General features: G+C 57.0%; 1 protein-coding gene across 2 annotated transcripts in view; it reads left to right on the plus strand.

Annotated features, from left to right (window-relative positions):
• Positions 1 to 1,039: 1,039 nt before the first annotated feature.
• Positions 1,040 to 20,356, plus strand: part of Col11a2 (collagen type XI alpha 2 chain) — a 28,228-nt gene continuing 8,911 nt past the window's right edge. Inside the window, exons 1-42 of one of the 2 annotated variants that reach the window (XM_087898430.1) lie at positions 1,040 to 1,336; positions 3,635 to 3,784; positions 3,878 to 4,088; positions 4,768 to 4,930; positions 6,581 to 6,772; positions 7,518 to 7,595; positions 8,203 to 8,265; positions 8,871 to 9,047; positions 11,296 to 11,355; positions 11,460 to 11,501; positions 11,857 to 11,919; positions 12,218 to 12,292; positions 12,769 to 12,855; positions 13,084 to 13,140; positions 13,313 to 13,366; positions 13,460 to 13,513; positions 13,598 to 13,651; positions 13,803 to 13,856; positions 14,025 to 14,078; positions 14,162 to 14,206; positions 14,307 to 14,360; positions 14,775 to 14,819; positions 15,083 to 15,136; positions 15,304 to 15,348; positions 15,435 to 15,488; positions 15,660 to 15,704; positions 15,952 to 16,005; positions 16,090 to 16,134; positions 16,504 to 16,557; positions 16,770 to 16,877; positions 17,573 to 17,626; positions 17,913 to 17,966; positions 18,071 to 18,115; positions 18,363 to 18,416; positions 18,548 to 18,592; positions 18,672 to 18,725; positions 18,819 to 18,872; positions 19,015 to 19,068; positions 19,408 to 19,515; positions 19,691 to 19,780; positions 19,955 to 20,008; positions 20,227 to 20,334. In XM_087898430.1, the coding sequence (XP_087754556.1) occupies positions 1,255 to 1,336; positions 3,635 to 3,784; positions 3,878 to 4,088; positions 4,768 to 4,930; positions 6,581 to 6,772; positions 7,518 to 7,595; positions 8,203 to 8,265; positions 8,871 to 9,047; positions 11,296 to 11,355; positions 11,460 to 11,501; positions 11,857 to 11,919; positions 12,218 to 12,292; positions 12,769 to 12,855; positions 13,084 to 13,140; positions 13,313 to 13,366; positions 13,460 to 13,513; positions 13,598 to 13,651; positions 13,803 to 13,856; positions 14,025 to 14,078; positions 14,162 to 14,206; positions 14,307 to 14,360; positions 14,775 to 14,819; positions 15,083 to 15,136; positions 15,304 to 15,348; positions 15,435 to 15,488; positions 15,660 to 15,704; positions 15,952 to 16,005; positions 16,090 to 16,134; positions 16,504 to 16,557; positions 16,770 to 16,877; positions 17,573 to 17,626; positions 17,913 to 17,966; positions 18,071 to 18,115; positions 18,363 to 18,416; positions 18,548 to 18,592; positions 18,672 to 18,725; positions 18,819 to 18,872; positions 19,015 to 19,068; positions 19,408 to 19,515; positions 19,691 to 19,780; positions 19,955 to 20,008; positions 20,227 to 20,334 (3,147 nt within the window). In that variant the 5' untranslated portion in view covers positions 1,040 to 1,254. Of the gene's footprint in view, positions 1,337 to 3,634; positions 3,785 to 3,877; positions 4,089 to 4,767; positions 4,931 to 6,580; positions 6,773 to 7,517; positions 7,596 to 7,742; positions 7,995 to 8,202; positions 8,266 to 8,870; positions 9,048 to 11,295; positions 11,356 to 11,459; positions 11,502 to 11,856; positions 11,920 to 12,217; positions 12,293 to 12,768; positions 12,856 to 13,083; positions 13,141 to 13,312; positions 13,367 to 13,459; positions 13,514 to 13,597; positions 13,652 to 13,802; positions 13,857 to 14,024; positions 14,079 to 14,161; positions 14,207 to 14,306; positions 14,361 to 14,774; positions 14,820 to 15,082; positions 15,137 to 15,303; positions 15,349 to 15,434; positions 15,489 to 15,659; positions 15,705 to 15,951; positions 16,006 to 16,089; positions 16,135 to 16,503; positions 16,558 to 16,769; positions 16,878 to 17,572; positions 17,627 to 17,912; positions 17,967 to 18,070; positions 18,116 to 18,362; positions 18,417 to 18,547; positions 18,593 to 18,671; positions 18,726 to 18,818; positions 18,873 to 19,014; positions 19,069 to 19,407; positions 19,516 to 19,690; positions 19,781 to 19,954; positions 20,009 to 20,226; positions 20,335 to 20,356 lie in introns of both variants that reach the window. The other variant, XM_087898431.1, reaches the window with a different exon arrangement.

Raw genomic sequence — 20,356 nt, forward strand, 5'->3', positions numbered from 1 at the left:
TCTGGACTGAGGTAACTGGGCGGTGGGCACCGTGGCATCGTCTAGGTGTAGGGATTTTTCGGTGAGAAACCCTGACATGCTCCCAGGGTGCTGCAGGGGCCGACCCGAGGTTCCCTGGGGCTGCAGAGGCGGTGCAGGGTGGGAGACACAAGGCGTGCTTTGTCGGGAGGGGGAGAGGGTGTGCCAGGTTGGGGGCGGGGCTGCCCACGGAGAAGGGAGACCGGCTGCTTCTCAAAGGCGCCTTGTTCGCGGGTGCCCTCCCAGCGCCAGCGGGCGGCGGCGTCTCACTCGCTCCAGCTTTCTCCCCGGCTGCGCCGCAGGCTCCGGGCAGACCCGGCAATGTGCCCACACGAAGGGGTGCGCTGGTTTTAGCGCTGCCCTCCTAGAGTGGACACGTCCCTGAGTGACCCTTTTGCCAGACCCTTCTGGTAGCATCACCTGTCTCCACGGCACGGTTCTGTGCCTCTTTTCACTGTTTTACCTAGTCCAGTATTTCTATCTTCTTGGACGATTAGCCCATTTGCCTATCTCTGATCTATGCTCCGCAAGGCGACCCCACACACCCCCACGTTTGGATCGCTATCTATAGCTGGGTCCATAAACATCCCGCCCAGGACTGCTCTGTAATTACATGGGGCGGGACGAAGGAGGTAATTATGGAGACCTGATTACGAGTGGGCGTGGGACAGTCGCCTGTAGGCCCGCCCCTTATGTCCCACTGTGCCCTGAGTCCCTCCCCGGACTCTGCAGAGGGGCCCTGGGCCCCCAAGGGCAGGGACAGTTGTATGTGTGACTGGACCATAGGGTCCTAAAAAGAAAGGAGCTAGAGAAGGTATATTGTGTTCCCCCAAAGATATTGAGGGTGCACAAAGACCACCTAATCCCTCCAGGAATAGAAGTGTATCCTTCCAGGGCCTGTGAGTGAGGAGCGCGGTTCTCTCCCCAACACTCCCCTGCCCAGGTGGAGATCGGGGGTGGGGTTTTCCTTCGGTGGCTGTGGGCGGGCAGCAAGAGGCGGGGACCAGACCTAGGGGCGTGGGCGAGCTGGGGTCTCTGAGCTGCCAGGGTGGCCAGGGGCACACAGTAGCAGCCACCGAGGAGCAAGCAGACGTCCGTCCCCTCAACAGCACCTTGCTGCATGGAGTTGACCACTGAAGGCTGCTGACATCCCTGGGTCCTGGTTCCAAGGCTCAGCACGCTCTGTCTACTGTCCATACCAGGGCTGTCTGGGTCTGGGACCCGGCATTCTGAGCCATGGAGCGGGGCAGCGGCTGCCCCTGCCTCCTTCTGCTCCTACCTCTGGTGCTGGGGCTGAGTGCTGCCCCGGGATGGGCAGGTAAGAAGTCTTGTCTGGGTGTCAGTCAGCTGGAGGTCAGAGCATCTACCTGGAAGGGACCACAGATGTCTGGAGTAGGAGCGTCTGAGTCTTAAGAAAGGGATTTGGGGTTTAGGATGAAGGATGAACACTTGAGTTCCTTGTAGCCAATATGGGACTGTCATCCTTGAAATGACTGGTGGAAAGCAGGTGACGGCAGCGGCTGGGGACCACAGAGAGCCTGAGCGGGCTGGGTTCGTGGTTTGGGTCCTTAGAAAGATCCAAGAATGGCCAAAGCCAGTCTTGTCCAGGCTTTGCTGATGTCGGGGCAGTGAATGCCAGGGCTGATGGGTAAAGGAAGCAGGGTCAGAGCCAGGGAAGAAGGCTACCTCCACTGTCCTGTCCTCTTTGGGTCCCCCAACCCCTCCCTGTGCCCTGGATGCTGCCACGCGGCTGGCTCTAGGGAACACCAGGGCTGGCTGCCAACAGGACGGCCGCTGGACAGGCCAGGATCAGGTGTCTGAGGCCAGAGCCAGCTCTTTGCATTCCTGCCCCTCCCCTCCCCCTCTGGCCAGCCGGACTCCTCTGGGACCCTGGTGTCCACAGGCCCAATCTTTCCTCCCTTTTCCTCCAGAAGGGAAAGGCTCCTAGAAAAGAGGATTTGATATCAGAATAGTCTGGGCGTGCTGGGTCTAAGCAGGATGTAACCAGCTCCTCTCTCCCAGAATGGAGACAGGACTGATTTTGTATGTATCTCCATTATTCATGTTTTCTCTTCTCTGGAGAGAAACTAGGCAGAATGGCAGTGTAAAGGATATAGGCTAGACCAAAGAAGTAACATAAAATGAAGTACAAGGTGTTTGCAGAGGCCGGGGACCGAGATCACTGTCCCTTGTTTGGGAGCTGAGCGGGTGGAGGAGGGAGTCCAGGGAAATGGGTGACTAAGAATTCCCGAGAGTAAAGGACAGGGCATTTGGGGGCTCAGGGTGATTGATGGGGTGCCAGTGTGTCTCAGACAGTGGGCTTAGTATGTGGCTTGAGGGGGGCCAGCCTGTGGGCAGTGAGCGTGGTGTGGAACTGTCCTCCACTGGGCTTTGGTAGAGGGTGGGGACCTCCGAGGTCTGCTTGGCCAGGGGTCTCTGTGAGTCTCTGTCTCTCTGTCTCCCTCACCTTGGTCTCTCAAAGCTGCCCTTGTGTGTTAGTGTTTGCAGAGCTGCCACACTTGGGGGCCAGGCTCCTCAGGGGCGGGGGAAGGTCGCGGTTTCCTCAGCTCCTGGACTCAAAAGGCCTTTTCTCTCCTGCCGGCTCCACCTTGTCCACCCCACCCAGCTCTGCTCTCCTGACTGCCCTGGCCTCTGCCCGCCCCCACTTCCACCAGTCTTTGCGAGCACCCTCTGTGGGAGCTCTCCACTGTGGGGTGGATGCTGTGCTTTGGGGGGCAAGCCTTCACTTTCCAGGGAGTTTGGGCCCAGGAAGCTGAAATTTAAGGAGTCCTGGCTGATGGCCTGCGACTTGAATCTTTAGATTCAGATGGTGGGGGTAGCAGGGCAGGACTGAGGTTCCAGGTGTGAGGAGCTGGCCTGGGATTTGGGCAAGAACTCTGATGGCATCTACAGATGTGTGGCTTGGGGCCCTGGACCTGCTCCTGCCCTGCGTGGCAGTTTTAGTTTCCCCTTCCCCCTCTCCAAACCTGGGGGCATAGACATCTGGACCACCCGGTCCTGGTCCTTTTATCTCCTTCCTTAGCCCAGTCAGAGCTGCCCCTGCCCCCACCTCAACCCAGTCTTAAGCAGCTGGTAGACCTCTTTTACACAGCCGCCTCTCCGCCTCCCTGTGCCCAGGATGATCGATCGCCCAGATGTTGTTTGTGCTAGAGACCAAGCAGATGCCAGGAAGCCAGAAACTGGGAGATACAGAAAGGGAGGGAGAGCAAGGGAGAAAGAAAAGGATGGGCAGGGTGTGGGGAAGACGGGAGAACAGAGGAGGGATTGGAGGGAGGGTCTGACAGGTGCACACGCAGGAGCAGGAGGAGGGGAGGGAGGGAGGGAGGCAGGGAATGACAGGGAGAATCTTAGCAAAGATTCACAGCTTAGATGGCAGTGGTGGGTCTGAGACACAGATGTGGGGGACTGGTGCGAAGGCTTAGAGCCGCATGCCAGCCACAGCTAGCTGCACTTCCCTCTGGGTCACTTTGCTTTCCATCCATACAGGTTCTTTCAGGGTAATGTAAAGGATCGTGAGTTGGAGATCTGGGTGTTCCCTCTTTAGACCCTCCCTGGGACCTGTCCTGTCCCCTGACTCGAACCCTGACTTTCCCAGGTGCACCCTCTGTGGATGTACTGCGTGCCCTGAGGTTCCCCTCCCTTCCTGATGGTGTCCGGAAATCAAAAGGGGTCTGTCTGACTGATGTGGCCTACCGTGTGTCACGACCTGCCCAGCTCAGTGCACCCACCCGCCAGCTTTTCCCAGGTTTGGGCAGTGAGATAGGGAGGTGGGGAGGTGAGGTTTTGGAATCTCCTCACCTCTGACTGCATCTGTGTGTCTCTTCCCCTGGGGTACCAGGAGGCTTTCCCAAAGACTTCTCCCTGCTGACTGTTGTCCGGACCCGTCCTGGCCTCCAGGCCCCCCTCTTGACTCTATACAGTGCCCAGGGAGTCCAGCAGCTGGGCCTTGAGCTTGGTCGCCCCGTCCGCTTTCTGTATGAGGACCAGAGGGGGCGGCCACAAGCCTCCTCTCAGCCTGTCTTCCGAGGCCTTAACCTAGCCGATGGCAAGTAAGTCAGTTTGTCCCTTTGGCCTGCCTGACCCAGATTGTCACAGAAAGTCACTCAGAAGCCCCAGTTTCTAAACTGAGGGCTTCTGCTGGCCCTTTGAGCACACTAGCTCGCTGCTCGAACTTGTCACTTCCTGATCAGGGTTTGGGTCTCAGAGTCTGGGTAGGGGAATAGGAATAAAAAGGTACCTGCTGGCTCTCTGGTAACGTATTTAGCGTTTTGAGCCTTAGTTTCTAGCAGACAAATATCACCAAATATGACACCCCAGCTAGAAAATGATTGCAGGGCGTGCATGCTGTAAGCACAAGATACATGGTAACCCTTGCCCAGAGTTCTTTAAAAAAAATTTTAATTAATTTATATATGTGGGTGTTTTGCCCGCACCTACATCTACGCACCACGTGCATGCCTGGTACCCACAGATGCCAGAAGATGATGTCCGATCCCTGGGGACTAGAGTTGCAGGTGGTTGTGAGCCACTATATGCATGCTGGGAATTGAACCCAGACCCTCTGGAAGAGCAGTCACTGCTCACTGCTCTTAACCCTTGAACCATCCCCCAGCCCTATCGGTGTAATTCCTAATCCCATCATCACGGCTGTCTGTTCTACTAGTTGTCTCCCAGTCCTGTTGACTCCCACCACCTGTCAGTCACATGAACTTCTTACCCCACCGCTAGGTGGCACCATTTGGCTGTGGCTGTGAAGGGTCAGTCTGTCACCCTCATTGTGGACTGTAAGAAGCGGGTCAGCCGACCCCTTCCCCGAAGTGCGAATCCAGTGCTGGACACCCGTGGGGTGGTGATCTTCGGTGCCCATATCCTAGATGACGAAGTCTTTGAGGTAAGCACAGCAGCAGTCTGAGCAGGGTGATTCTGGCCCCTGGCGTGGTCACACTTCTGGCTCCAGCCCTCTATCTTCCTAGGCTTAAGCCTTAGTTTTTCTTCCCAGGATTTTCTATTTCCGCCTCTGGTCTTCAGGGCTGGTCTTTTCAGTGGGCAGCGAGAGGCCTGCTTATGTAAATACAGCTTATTGTCACCATGTCACTTGTTACCCATCCGCCAGCCATTCATCTATTCCTTCACCCGATTTGTCTGTTAATTCACCTGCCCAGTCACCCACAGACAACCCCTCTTCCTGTGTCCACCCGTGCGTCCACCTGGCCCATTGACACCACTGACCTGTCTCTTCCTGTGTCCACCCAGCCCACTGACACCAGTGACCTGCCTCCAGACGCATGCACGCCTTACCTCTTGGTCCACTTACCCACCTGACCGTCTACCCAGGCCCCTCCCCGCTCATGCAGCCAGGCTCATATTGAGCTGCTCACCTCTCTTCCCCTGCACAGCTACTCCCCCCTCAACCCCCCACCGTTCATCTACCCGTCCCCTTTAACCTGTCCCCACACCTATTCTCTCCTCCACTCACCCGCTCGCTCCGTCCACCTGCACATACACGGACGCATGCCTCGGTTCACTAGCCGCGTAGCCGCTACAAACTCAGCCGCTGCTCCGCTGTACTGCACTCACTCATTTCACCGCCCACTCGCCATCCTGCCGCTCAGGTACCCACGCATTAGCCCCATCCACACAGTTAGACCGCAGTGCGTGCCCTTCACCTGCCCCCCCACTCATTTGCCCGCGAGGTCACCCACCCGTCCATCCACCATCGTTCTTATTGCATTCGAACCCCTGTTGACCCGTCTGCTCTTCCATTCCGTCTATCCATCCACCCATCGACCCGCCCGCCCACACCCACTTTTTCTGAACACGGCATGATAGTGCAAGGTCTCTGCCATCCCAGGATGGTCTTTGTTTTGCTTTGAGATGAGCCAGTGTGTAAGCACTGTGTGAGACTCAAGTCATTGACTGAGATTCAGAAGGAAATAAGTTCCTTGTTTCTAGAGAACTCCCATCATCACTGATGGTGGAAGGTCAAGGTCCCCAAGGCCATACCTGTCTCCAGAAGCCCTGTGGAAAGACCTATGTGTGACCATAGGAGAGGGGAGTTGCTGGCCTGTGTTGAATCTGAAGTTGGAAGGCCTGAGTTCTAGTCCTGACCGGTCATTCTGAGTGACTTTGCTCATCATTGTCTTGTTGAGATATGAAATAAGGGATGGCAGTCCTTGTCCTTCTGACTGTTCCTATTGTCCCTGTAGGAAGCTGATCATGACCTTCCTTCATGATATAGCTTAGTCTGAGACTGTTGTGTGGATACAGCTCATGGCTGTTTATTCGGTCCTTCGTCACCTGTCCAAATCTGTTTGTTTATCACCTGCCCAGTCCCAGTTACCCAGAGACAACCCCTCTTCATGTGTCCACCACCCATTCGTCTCCCCAGCCAGCCAACCTGCTGACCTCCCTCCGGATGCATGCACGACGGCCTTACCTGTTCATCCATTTCCTCGCCCGAACATCTCCCCAGTCATTTGGTCCCGGACCACCCCTTTGGCCTCTCCCTCTCCATCGCTTCCCCCTCCTCGTATCTTCGCAGGGTGATGTCCAGGAGCTCCTCGTCGTCCCAGGCGTCCAAGCCGCCTATCAGTCTTGTGGACAGAAGGATCTGGAATGTGAGAGGGAGCAGAAAGACGCGCCTCAGATCCCGAAGCCTCACAGAGCCCAGAGATCTCCAAAGAAGCAGCCATCAAGACTTCATAAACCGCAGAACCAGGAGCCCCAGCGACAGGTAAGGGTGTCGGGCAAACAGAAGCTGCAGCGTGGTGGGGAAGACACTGGGGGTCTTCAGGGCAGCCCCCCCAGCAGTGGTCCACGCTGCTCCTCCATCCTCTCCCTAGCTCCCAGCAGTATTTCTCTACTCCCATCATGCCCTCCTCCCAGTCCTCGGTCATCAACCTTTTTATTTTCATTTAAAAATAAAAAGAGTCATTATGAAGAATCCCCAGCGGGAGCTACGTGCCCTGCTTGTGTGGCATCTTCTTCCCGTCTGCCTTGGGTTTCCCATCCCTTTCTTGAATTAAGAGATTGGGGGACATTAGGGGACAGGTGACTCTGAGGAGGTGAGACAGGGAAATGAAGCTGAGATGTGATACCAGGGGGCAGTGGTGATAGGGAGGGACTCAGCGCGGGGGGGGGGGGTTGTCTGTGGACGTGTGGAGATGGCAGCAGAGTTCCTGCTCACCAAGTGCCTTGGGGTGTGATGGGAAGAGAGATGAATGTCTAGGTTGGGGGGGATGACTGGGTGGTTGGGGTGACAACTGTGTTCTGGGCACAGTGATCTGAAGACTGGAGGGTCAATCTCTTAATCGTGTCTGCTTCTGTCCACATGGGAAACCCATTTCCTCCGTCTCCCCTCTCCCACTCTCCTCCATCGTCACCCTCTCTGTCACCCTCACCTCTCACCCTCCAACTCCACACCATCTCCTCACGGCCCCCCTGGACTCTGCCCTGTCTATCCCCCTCCCCGCTCCTAGCCCCCTGAGTCTCTCTACTACGACTACGAGCCCCCCTATTACGATGTGATGACTACGGGGACGGCCCCTGATTACCAGGTAAACTCGAGGGCCCCCCTTCTCCCAGCACCTCCTACCAGCATTTCTTATGCTAAGTCCCCATCAGCCCCAGCTTCTGGGAGAGACACTAGATTATGGAGGTTCACTTGCTCACTGCCCGCCCCCCCCCCCATCTCTCCACTGCAGCGTCCTCAGAGCTCCAACCGCAGGGCTCCCCCTTCCCCTAGGGGGCGTCGGACCCCTCCCCGAAAGCCTAGCCCTCCTGCCAAGAGGTCAGCAGCCAGGCAGGCGCCCCCCTCACCAGCCAGGAGGCCCTCTCCAGCTGGAGGCTCTGGCAAAGCCCTCGGCCAGCCTCCCCCCTCCCGACGCCCAGCTCCGCGGGCAGCTTCCCCCACTGCCCGGGCCCTCCCCAGGACCAGAGGCAGCGGTTATCGGCAGGTAGAACGGGCATCCAGATCTTTGCCCCCAATTTACAGACATTGGAGATTGACTCTCTTTAAATTGTCTTTCTCAAAGGGGCTGCAAGATCTGAGATTTCCCCCATCCCCCATCCCAGAGCCTGCCTGTGGTGGGGACAGGTTGCAGCTTTGCTTTCTTTCCTGCTAACCTCCCCCCTCCCCTCCTCCCCTCCTCTCCTTGGGGCTAGTACCCCACCCCAGGTGAAGAGGAAGGAGTCCTGGAGTCCAGCCCCTTGCCATTTCTTGAAGAGGTAACTTTGTCCCCAACATCACCCAGCTGGACTCCTCCCCCCCCCCCCAACATCCTAATGAGAACGTCTCCCTGGCCGGAGGGCTCTTCCTATACCCACTTAAGACTTCTCTGGTCACTCCAGATCTGACACCTGCTTGTCTATGTGTGGCCTTTTCTTCTGGTGTCACAGCCTTCTCCTCATTATTTTTTGACTCTAAAATAGACTCTCTATGTTGGTGTTAGGTGAACCCCCTTCCTGTGTCAATGGTGCCATTCCTGGGTCCGTTTTCTGTCCAACATTCTCGCTTTTTTCTTCTCTTTGTCTCTCTGTCTTTCTGTCTGTGGTCTTACAGTCCTCATTTGCCATTATGTCCATGGACTGTCCTGTGTCCAGCCCTCCGGCCACCCTTCTTGTTCTTCGCTATTTCCCCAATCGCGTCCATTTCCAGACATCCATTGTGGTCAATAGTCGTTGCTCTTCTGTCTGGTCCCTCCCCTTGCTCACTGTGCGGGAGAAAACTCCATTCCCAGTGACCCTCGGGTTCTTTGGGGACAAGAGCCTCCTCTCAGGTCTAAAGCCTCCATCTATCCCTTCTTACCCCGCCCCACCCCGTCCTTGGGAAGGAGCAGACAGATCTCCAGGTCCCCCCAACAGCTGATAGTTTCCAGGCAGAGGAGTATGGGGAGGGTGGCACAGACCCCCCGGCAGGGCTCTACGATTACACCTATGGCTATGGGGACTATCATGAGGAGACCGAGCTCGGCCCTGCCCTCTCTGCGGAGACAGCCCACTCTGGAGCCGTAAGTGAAATCAGCTTCTAGCCCGTCCTTGACCATCGGGGGCGCTACATGGATGGCTTCCTGTTTGATCCTGGTTGGCTATGTGCTACTTCCTGTTGGCTTGTCACTTTGTCTTCACACGAGATGTCTGTGCGGCTGGAGGAGATCATGTCCTGCTTTTTCTTGCCAAACGTCTTACCCCGTGCCTCCCTGTAGGTCCTCTGTCTGTGGCAACCGGACTTTTTGCAATCGCATGGCCACTTCCTTTCTCCTTCGGCCACGTCGTGTCTAAATTGAGATAGATGTTATAAAGCTTTTTCGTCAATAAGCAGCTGCCTTGTGTCCAGTTTCTGTCTGTCTCATCCCTCTCCTCCTGCTCAAATCCACTTCTCGTCCATGTTGATGCTCCAGGTCCCATTGACGTTTTCTAACCTCGAGGCCACTTCTGGTCTCTTTCCCTGTCTCCTGCCTTCATGTTTCTCCTATGTGAAGCTGAGGTAAAAGGGACTGTTTGTTTGTGTTCTGATTTTTCTGCTGACTTGTGGCAATTTTCTTTGACAACAAACTACTTCCTGGATACCTCAGATTATCAAAATTATTAGACTAATTCATTGTGGTCCTATATATGTATTGTGGCTGTTTCCTATGTGTCCTTCCCTGGTGTTGGTGTGTTTTTCTTGCCTTTTACCCTCTTAATTCTCTTGGCAAGAGTCGCTTTCTGTTTGTTTTGTGATTTTCTTTTCTCTCTTGGTCATGGTAGCCATGTTGTTTTTGAAGGTCCACTTCCTGGATTCTTTTTTCTCGGAGGCTTCCTGTCTCTCTAACCACTTCCTGTTTGTTCAGTGTGTTTTCCAGCCATCTTGGCTGTGTTTAATTTTTCTTGGCTCTGGTGTCAGTCTTGCTTCCAAGTGTGTGTCCCTTTGTTTTATCTCCTTAGTGGCGTCCCAGGTCTTCAAACGTCCCTCTCTGTTGGACTGCTTCCCGTTGGCTCCACCTTGTCCTTTGCCTGCTTGGTGTCATGGCTGTCTCCTTGCTGCTGCTGCTGCTGCTGCTGCTGCTGCTTAACTCTGCACCCGCTTACCTGATTCTGCCACCCTTGCTGCTTTAGCTGTATGGTGCTTTCTGAGTGTTTGGGGTTGAGCTGGGATTTGGGAACCGATCACGCCTAATTGGCCAAGATGGGGGTGGAGGGGAGAATCGGGAGTAGTAGTAAATGACCTTCGTTCTCTCTGCCACTGTCTTTGCTCTGGCCTAGAGCTTGGAGTGGGAATTGGGGTAGAAGAGTGGGAGGGAGGCACTGGTTTACTTGGAGTGTAAGTGGGGGTGGGGAGGGAACTAGGGGACTGTGAGGGTTGATAACTAACCTACACGCTGTATTTTCCCTAATCCAACTGAAAGGCCAAAATGTAGAATACCAGTGGCAACAGCTTACTAAATCTCCTTCATGTGTATGTTTGCCTGTCCACACACACACACACACACACACACACACACGCACGCACGCGCACACACACAGACACACACTTATGTGTCTGTGTATCACAGGCGTGCCTGGTGCCTGCGAAGGTCAGATCAGGGCATCAGACCCTCCAAACTGGGGTCACAGGTGTTGTCGGCCACCAGATGGGTGCTGGGGACCAAACCCAGATCCTCTGCAAGAGCAACAAGTGCTCTTAACTGTTGAGCCACCTGCCCAGCCCCTCTGGGGCATTTTTGACTTGTGAACCCCTTGAAATTACAACTAGATATGGGCGTGGTGGCGATGCCTATAATCCCAACACGAGGGAGGCTGAGGCAGGGTGACTGAGTATGAGGGCAGCCTGCGGTACTCTGAGTTTTCTCAAGAGTGTCTTGAAACAAGCAACCTGGAAGCTATAGATAAACTTCTATACCTTAGGACACATGCTTTTCATTTTCTGGAGGAAAACCCGTAGCTTTAAAAATCAGATTCTCATCTGATTCTGCCAGGAATAAACCTACCTACTTACTCAGGAGGTGGGGTCAGGGTGAGGAAACAGGCACCTCTTCAGGTCCTAATGATTCCTAGGGTCACCTTTGGTGACAGGGCGGGGTCCCCAGAAGAAGAATACTGGGGAAGCCGCTCTTGGAGACACAGCATGCGCTTGCTTTGGTAGGCTGGGGAACTGGCTTAGAGCTTGGAGGTGGTGTCCAGGAGGTCCTGCAAGGGAGGCTGGAGTTGGGATGGGGCAGTTGTGGTGTCCTGGCTATTCACGGGCCCCACTGCGGGTTACATGTATGTCTCCCTCAGGTTGCCCATGGACCCCGTGGTCTAAAGGGAGAGAAGGGAGAGCCTGCGGTGCTAGAGCCTGTGAGTCATACTGGGTGCAGAATTGGGGGAGGTGGACAGGAGGAGGAAGTAATGGGGTGGGTGCTGGCCCTGTGGCCTCTGACTTTGGATGTCTGACCCAACAGGGTATGTTCGTAGAGGGACCGCCTGGCCCAGAGGGCCCTGCGGTGAGTATATTATAGAAGCTGCCTTCCTTTCATTAGAGACATTTCCTACAGGTACTTCTGTGGCTTGCCTAAGTATGTCCAGGTCTCCACTCTGAAGAGTGCTTCCAAACCAGGCTCCAGATTCCCACACCTCTGCTGTAGAGACCACCCCCCAGTCCGTGCCCCTCGTCTGTCTGATATGTACCCCCAGTCTGCGCCCCTTGTCTGTCTGATGTGCACCCCTCAGGTCATTCCCCTCTTCTGTCTTATGTGCACCCCTTGGCCACATGCCCCTCTTGTGTCTGATGTGCACCCCTCGGCCACATGCCCCTCTTGTGTCTGACGTCCACATCTGACCTTCCTTCTTGTCCCTCAGGGATTGACTGGACCCCCTGGCATCCAGGGGAACCCAGGGCCAGTTGGAGACCCTGGCGAGAGGGTAAGTAACTGTTCTGGGTGTGGAGAGAGCTGCAGAGGAACCACTCACACCCGCGGGTGCTGTGTAGGGTATCCTTTATCAGCTGAAGACCAGACTGTGCCCCCTCTAACCTAGAGTGGGCACACACACTAGTGGGAGAGGACAGTAAACTGGTGTCTCCCTGCAGTTTTCTTCACAGGGTAGAGCATTCAGGGGGGATCTAGAGATGTCTGTGTTAGTCCTGTAGGGAAGGATTTCAAAAGGATGTCACACCTCTGACCTGCTCCTGTCTCCCTTTCTTCCCATTCTTTCCCATCAGGGTCCCCCTGGCCGGGCAGGGCTCCCCGGGTCAGATGGAGCCCCTGGTCCTCCTGGCACATCTCTGATGCTTCCAGTGAGTTATCTTTTGGGCTTCGAAACAGGTTGGGGGTGGCGCTTGTATCACTAAGAACTAACCGAGAAGGCTGTGGAGGAGAAGCTGGGCATGACGGGGCATGACGGGGCATGACGGGTCTTGCCAGAGCTCTCAGCCATGGACCATGACAGTCGAAAGACCTGAAGTTCATAGCATCAACGGAAGCGATTGATCTTTGGGGGTGGGAAGATTGCACCCTCTTTAGACCAAACATGGGTCTTGAAGAACCAAACATGAATGATCTAAAAGAGGGCAGAGAAATGTCGTATGTTAGGAGGTGAAGAAGCAGAGGAGAGTATTGTGGTGACCACAATGGAAAGAGGCTGGGAGGGACCCTAGATTCCTCTGTGTGCCCAGCCGGAGCCAGGGGCACAGCCGAGACATCGGAGGGCGTCTCTGGCTTGGAGGGCGCTTGGATTTCCTGAGGGGAACTTGTGTCTTCTGTCTCCCCTTAGTTCCGGTTTGGCAGCAGTGGGGGTGACAAGGGCCCCGTGGTGGCAGCCCAGGAGGCCCAGGCCCAGGCCATTCTGCAGCAGGCACGGGTGAGCAGGGCCGGGAGGGGGGTCCTGGTAGAGGGAGGTCTGTGGTGAAAAGGGAAGGCGCTTGTGGGGGGCTGGTGTGAAAGGTTGGGGGGACAGCCTGGGTTTGCTTAGGAGAGATGGAGCCGGGCTAAGGGTGAGGATCGGCTGGAGGAAGGACAAATGTTGGGGGGGGGTGCTGGGCTCTCAAGTTGCTTCCCTCTCACCTCTGCTGTCTCTCTTGCTCCTCAGCTGGCACTCCGTGGGCCGCCTGGCCCCATGGGATACACAGGCCGCCCTGGACCCTTGGTGAGTGAGCTGGGAGTTAAAGTAGTGTTTCTTTATTTGTGTGTGTAGTTAGAGACAGAGAACCGGGTCAAAGGTTGTTTTGCTTCTTTGGTGGGGGGGATGCGGCTGGGTCAGGGGTCCCTTTGAGATCACTGTTGGCTGTATCCTTCAGTATGGCCATTTTCTCTCACAGGGTCAGCCTGGGAGCCCGGGCTTGAAAGGAGAATCTGGAGACCTGGGCCCTCAGGTGACAACACCCACATGTGATTTGTAGCTCAGTGTCTCCCTGGCCTATGCCCCAGTGTCCTCCCGTTAACCATCTCTGTCTCTCCCTCACTAGGGCCCCAGAGGACCACAGGGCCTCACAGGGCCTCCTGGCAAGGCTGGGCGAAGGGTGAGTCCTCTAGAGATGGAAATGGAGCTTGGAGGATAGGGGGCCATATCTCAACTTGTTCTCACACATGCTTTGTGCCCCCAGGGCCGAGCCGGTGCTGATGGAGCCCGTGGGATGCCTGGAGAACCCGGTGTGAAGGTAATCTTACCCTCCTCTGACACCTGTAGCCGCCTGCCCTGCCCCAGGGCTCACCAGCTTCTTGTGGGATATAGCCCCTCACTTGGGACAGAGTAGGAAGGGGGGATGGGAGATGACTGGACCTCACTTTGCTTCTCCCTCTTCCCCCTAGGGTGACCGAGGCTTTGACGGACTTCCAGGACTGCCCGGCGAGAAGGGACACAGGGTGGGTGTGATGTGGGCAGGCTGCAGTGATGGGGACTGATCTCTAGAGGGGAGGTAGGGACCTCAGAGTAAGTCAGAGAGGCCTGGGGCTCAGCAGTTCAGTGAATGGGCCAGTGTCTGCCTGTGTGAGGAATCTGAGGCCTCTCTTCACTGCTCCCTTCTTCTCCAGGGTGACACGGGCGCTCAGGGCCTTCCTGGGCCTCCTGGCGAGGATGGAGAGCGGGTAAGTGCCGTGGTCAGGGCGGGAACTGGACTCAGAAGTCTGGAAGGCAAGACTGGTCCGTTCAATACGCCCTCCTTCTCCAGGGTGACGATGGAGATATTGGGCCCCGAGGGCTGCCTGGAGAGTCGGTGAGTGTCCGGGGGTGCTCTGCGGGAGCCACAGGAAGTGATGGGAACCAAAGGGACACATTATCACCCACTCATGCTGTCCCTGTCAACTCTGATGCAGGGACCCAGAGGACTTCTTGGCCCTAAAGGTCCACCTGGTATTCCTGGGCCTCCGGTAGGTGACTCCCTGACTTCCAGCCCCGACCTTACCCCTGACCTCTCCTAACTACTTCCTTCCTCCCTTCCTCCCCTACCCATGAGCTTTTCCACTTCTGGACCCCCCTTATTTCTGCTCCAGCTTCCCCCCAAGCAGCACTTGGTGGATCATATGGTACAGTGCACCAGGGCTCTGGCTGTAGCCCCAAACAACAAAAATCCTCAAGAAAAACAAAACAGAAGCCCTCACAGCCACAGGCCCACACCCTGCAGGTCTGGTCAGGCCACGCCAGCCTGGCTTGGAGACGAATGTGCGGTCTGATCGGGCGTTTGCTGTCCACCCTCTGGGATGACCAGGCCATGTTCCTCAGAAACCACAGTGCTCCTGGCCTGGCCCCAGCTTCCATCCTGCTTACCCCATCTTGTGTTTCAGGGCATTCGAGGCATGGACGGTCCCCACGGCCCCAAAGGGAGCTTGGTGAGTGATAGGCATAGAGACCCCGCCCCTCATCCCTGCAAGTCCCTTACCCAGTCTTGTCTGCTGCCATTTTGAACCCCTTCCTGTTTCCTGACCCTGTCCTCTTGGCTGCCCTTGAGATTTCTATCTTTTCTGTTCTGTCACTATCTTCTGACCCCTGCCTGACCCCTGCCTGACCCTGCCTGACCCTGCCTGACCCCTGCCTGACCCTGCCTGACCCCTGCCTGACCCCTGCCTGGCCTTCTCTGGCTACTTGTTTCTAGGGACCTCAAGGAGAGCCAGGGCCTCCTGGACAACAGGGTACTCCTGGGACCCAGGTGAGTGGTCCTGCTCTCTTCCTAGCTGTAGTGACTGCCACCTAGGCCTCACCATGGGGCGCACTCTGGGTGGGGACAGGTCACTGGGCCCTTCTTGCTCTGGCACTTACTGGGGATGTAGAGAATGAGCCCCGTGGCTCGCATGACTTCTCTTTCTCCACATGCAGGGCCTCCCCGGACCTCAGGGTGCCATCGGTCCTCATGGAGAGAAGGTGGGTGACTGATTCCCAGGGCATCACATTCTAGGAATGGGCGAGGAGCGCTTCCCTCTCTCCTGAAATCCCAATTCCTCCTGCAGGGTCCGCGTGGGAAACCAGGGCTCCCTGGCATGCCAGGATCGGATGGACTCCCGGTGAGTGTCCCCGGCAAGCCCCTCAGCGGCTACCTTTCCAGTGTGTACCCTTTACTGTACGGTCACTCATAGGTTGCCTGTGATACTGACTTTGTCAGCTCACAGGGCAATTTGGGGACTCCTGGGAAGGTGACAGGACTCAGCAGTGACATTCTCTGTAACTCCTCGCAGGGTCACCCAGGGAAGGAAGGTCCTCCCGGAACCAAAGGGAACCAGGTGAGACCCTCCACACTTCCCTTTGCCCTCTGAGGTGTCTTCAGACTGGGGGCAGGGGTCACAGTCCTTGGGATTCCTGTCATCCTTCACTTGGCTCTGATAATGTTCTGTGTCTGAGTCCCATGACCCCCTCCCCTGAACCTAGTGTTCCCCCAACCCCAGTATAGTTGCTATGTTCTCCTGCTCCCTGAGGCCCTCACAGTGACATCCTGAGGGACTTCATAAATCCCTCTCTTTCTTTCTCCAGGGTCCCTCTGGACCACAGGGTCCTTTAGGATACCCAGGCCCCCGAGGTGTCAAGGTAACTGACTACCAGGGAATGGGTTGGGGGCTCAGTACTCTAATTTAGCCGATCACTTGATCTCTGCCCTCCCTCTAATTCTAGGGCGTGGATGGAATTCGGGGCCTGAAGGGCCACAAGGGTGAAAAGGTAAGCCTTGTGCATTTGCTTCTAAGTATTCGTGTACCTTCTCCTGCCCTCCCCTCCCGCAGTGCCCACCTGCCCTCCCCTCCCGCAGTGCCCACCTGCCCTCCCCTCCCGCAGTGCCCACCTGCCCTCCCCTCCCGCAGTGCCCACCTGCCCTCCCCTCCCGCAGTGCCCACCTGCCCTCCCCTCCCGCAGTGCCCACCTGCCCTCCCCTCCCTCAGTGCCCACCTGCCCTCCCCTCCCGCAGTGCCCACCTGCCCTCCCCTCCCGCAGTGCCCACCTGCCCTGCCATATCTAAAATCCACCCCTTTCTGCCTGTGTTCCCTGAGCCCACGCCCAGCTCCCCCAACCTTTACCCTCTGTCTTTCCCAGGGCGAGGATGGCTTTCCTGGGCTCAAAGGTGACATTGGTGTGAAAGGAGACAGGGTGAGTGGAGGTTCCTGCCCACCCACTTCCCCACCCCATCCTGCTGCGCTTCCATTTGGAGCTGCCCTGTGCTTCCTTGAAATGGAGACTTCTCTCCACCTCCGTGTCGCCTTTAGAGCTGTGTCCCTCTGAGATGGCCACCATATTGTCAGCCACACTGGCCCCTCCGGTCTCTCCCTGTCCCCACACTCACCTCCCCACTCTCCTCTCAGGGTGAGGTTGGAGTCCCTGGTTCCAGGGGAGAAGATGGCCCTGAGGGGCCGAAAGGACGCACTGGGCCTACGGGAGACCCTGGACCCACTGGGCTCATGGGCGAGAAGGTGATGGGGATGAAGGAGATGGGGGATAGTGGCTCGGCCACGGGCCAGGCTGGATGTGGGGTGCCGGCTGACTCCATCACAGTTTGCCTCTGTGTGCGGTGCATCTGCTGGTCCCAGTGACTTGAGTGGGGGTGGGGGTGCATGGAAGTCAAGGGAGAATCCTTGGTGTGGCAGGCACAGGGCGTGCGAGCTGGGGTGAGAATGTGGAGAGGGGAGTCAAGGGGAAGGGGAGGTCTGCGGCCTTGTCCTGCCAGTCATGCAGGTAGCCCTACGACAAGCCTGCTTCACAGAAGCGGGGGGGGGTGGGAGGACACACATTAGGATGGTTGTGAGCCCATCCCTAAGTGAAGGGCAGAGCCAGGCTGTGAGCTGCAGGGCCCTTGTTTCCTACCCCAGCCCTGCAGCCCCTTGGTCAGGGTCATATGAGGGACATTGGGAGGGAAGGACCAGAGGGAGGAGCTGGGCTGGTGCCCCCCCCCCAGGGAGGGGGGAGGCTGAGTACAGCAGTGGGCGCTGGGGTGGGTGGCAATGGCTGAACCACAGACTCTGCAGGACTCCATCAGGACAGAGATGGGCTTGGGACGTCTGCTCTTGGGGTACTACAGAAGCCAGGGCCTGTGGGACTTCTGCAGCCAGTGTTGCTGCTCGGTGCCTGTGGCTCCCGTCCTTCCTAATTGTGTTCTGTCCTTCCACAGGGCAAGTTAGGTGTTCCTGGCCTGCCTGGCTACCCCGGACGCCAGGGTCCCAAGGTGATGTGTTGCCCCCTTTCTGTCCTCTCCTCATTGTCCTCTCTTTGACTTCTGACCCCAGGAGGCATAGACTAGCAAAGTGTGGGGTTCCCTAGAGTGGAGTTAGCTGATTCCCATTTTACAGATGACAAATAGAGGCCCATAGATCAGCAGGGGTCTTTCCAAGACCACCTACTTGCTGGGAAGGCCCAGTTGGCACCATGGCTGCCTTCATAGCTTTTCTTCACCCTCTTTGGCCCTTTCCAAGCCCCCTCCTCTCATCTTCTTCCTTCTCCATCCTCACCAGGGGTCCCTGGGCTTTCCTGGTTTTCCTGGAGCCAGCGGAGAGAAAGGAGCTCGGGTAAGCTGGTGGGCAGGGAGGTGCAGAGGGAGGAACGGGGTGTTGGAGAGGTTGCTGTGGGACTCTTGCCTTGGCTAATGTTTGCTTGGCTTTATTCCCACCAGGGCCTGTCTGGAAAATTAGGACCTCGGGGAGAACGGGGCCCCACGGTGAGTGCTGTGGGCAGACACCCATTACCGAATGGCTCCAGATCCAAGAGGTGGGCTGGGCAGGTAGCTCAGTGGGTAGTGACCGCTTGTGCACATAAAGTCGTGGGTTCGAACCCCAGCACTACCTCAGCTGAGCGTGGCTGTAGACTCAGGTAGAAGCGAGATCAGATGCTTATGTTCACCCTCAGTGACATGGACTTTTCAAGACTCAAGGATGTTTCTACCGTTCCCCCCTCTGTCTCCCTAGGGCCCGAGGGGTCAGCGGGGACCTCGAGGTGCCACTGGGAAGTCTGGCGCTAAGGTGAGCAGACTCAGTACGGCTGTGTCCATCCCCTCAAGCTGGGCCTTGAGCGTTCCCACCCCATCCACTGTCTTCCCTTGGGCAATGACGAATAAACGTCCACCTCACTCTCTGCCTGTTCACCCCCACAGGGAACATCAGGTGGTGATGGTCCCCACGGGCCACCCGGAGAGAGGGTGAGTGTGGCTTGAATGCTCCATCTCCCATGCTCATTTGTACAGAGTCTACATTCACTCATCCCGTCCCTGTCTCTAGGGTCTTCCGGGTCCCCAAGGCCCCAATGGATTTCCTGGCCCCAAAGGCCCTCCGGTAAGTTGACAGCTAACTTGTGACCTGCCTCCCTTCCTTCTCCCTCATTCCTCTTTCTCATCAAGAGTTCACCTGACCCCAAACTCTTTCCAGGGCCCAGCAGGGAAGGATGGGCTGCCGGGCCACCCAGGCCAGAGGGGAGAAGTGGTGAGTGATTCCAGCGGTATAGGGTGGGAAGGGGCTTGGATCCTGCTGCCCCAGCTGCCCCGGGAGCCTGGTACTTCCTGCTCCATGGCCACCCACCCTTGACCATCCGTGTTCTGACTTCGCTATATCTCTTTCCTCTCAGGGATTCCAAGGAAAAACCGGCCCCCCAGGACCCCCTGGAGTGGTGGGACCTCAGGTAGGTTCTCCCAGGAGAGGATGCACCCCAGACCTGGAGTTCGGGACTCCTTCCCCCAGTCACACAGCCCTGCTGACTGCCTGGGCAGGGACCCTGGGCTGAGGCCCTGAATTTCTGCTCCTTCTTGTGTGGGTCTCTCTTGGAGAACTTTCCCAGCTGTGGCACAAGGTGGCATGGTCACGTCACACTGGGGATGCTGAGCCCCAGCAGCCAGGAGAGCATCAGTGTCCCCAAAGGCTTTTGGGGAAGACTAAGGAAGGGGTTCTAGACTGGCACTTTCCGGGGTGCAGAGTGGGGTCTCAGGGTCACAGAGCTAAGTTTAGACTGTGCCATTTCCAGGGAGCAGCTGGGGAAAGCGGTCCCATGGGAGAGAGAGGTCACCCTGGCCCCCCAGGACCTCCTGGAGAGCAAGGACTGCCTGGAACAGCTGGAAAGGAAGGCACCAAGGTCAGTGAGGGGGCGGCCACCAGGGAGGTGTTGGGGGGGATGTGGGAGGCTTCAAGGGGCCGGACACCAGGGAGGTGTTGGGGGGTGGGAGGCTGCAAGAAGTGGACCAGTGTGGATCTGAGAGGTCAGAGACCTCTGTTTAAATTATGGTTGATCACGCCTCCTTTTGTTTCAGGGTGATCCTGGTCCCCCTGGGGCTCCAGGAAAGGATGGTCCCGCTGGTCTGAGAGGCTTCCCAGGAGAGCGAGGCCTCCCAGGCACTGCTGTGAGTGTACCCCCAAAGCCAACAGCCTATAGTTTCACCCTTCTCCTGGCTCCTTGATTGTCCTCCCTGCTTTCACCTCACTGAGCCTACACTTTCCAGCACATCTTTTTAGGGTCCCCTGCCTGCGAAGCCTCCCCTTCCTATCTCACCTGTTGCCCTAAATCTGGTTCACAGGGTGGACCTGGCTTGAAGGGAAATGAAGGTCCAGCTGGCCCTCCTGGCCCTGCAGTGAGTCTGGGGCCCCTGGGAGGCTGTGGGTAGGAACCAGGAAAGGGGACAGATGTGTGGAGGAGGAAGCTGGGCAGGATGTGGCAGGAGCCGCGGGCTGGGCAGAGGGGATTTGGGATCAGCCAAGATGCATCTGATTTACTGTTTTTTCTGAGATCCGTGGTCGGGGGTCCTAGGGTCTCCTTCCCGGAGGGTCTGACTCCATCTTTCTCTCTCAGGGCTCCCCTGGGGAGCGAGGTGCAGCAGGATCAGGGGGCCCCATTGGTCCCCCAGGGCGTCCAGGCCCACAAGGTCCCCCTGGAGCAGCGGGAGAGAAAGGTGTCCCGGTAAGCATGGGGCAGGGGGCTG

Source organism: Myodes glareolus, chromosome 18 (assembly GCF_982192425.1).
Source record: "Myodes glareolus chromosome 18, mMyoGla1.1, whole genome shotgun sequence".
Taxonomy (NCBI): Eukaryota; Metazoa; Chordata; class Mammalia; order Rodentia; family Cricetidae; genus Myodes; species Myodes glareolus.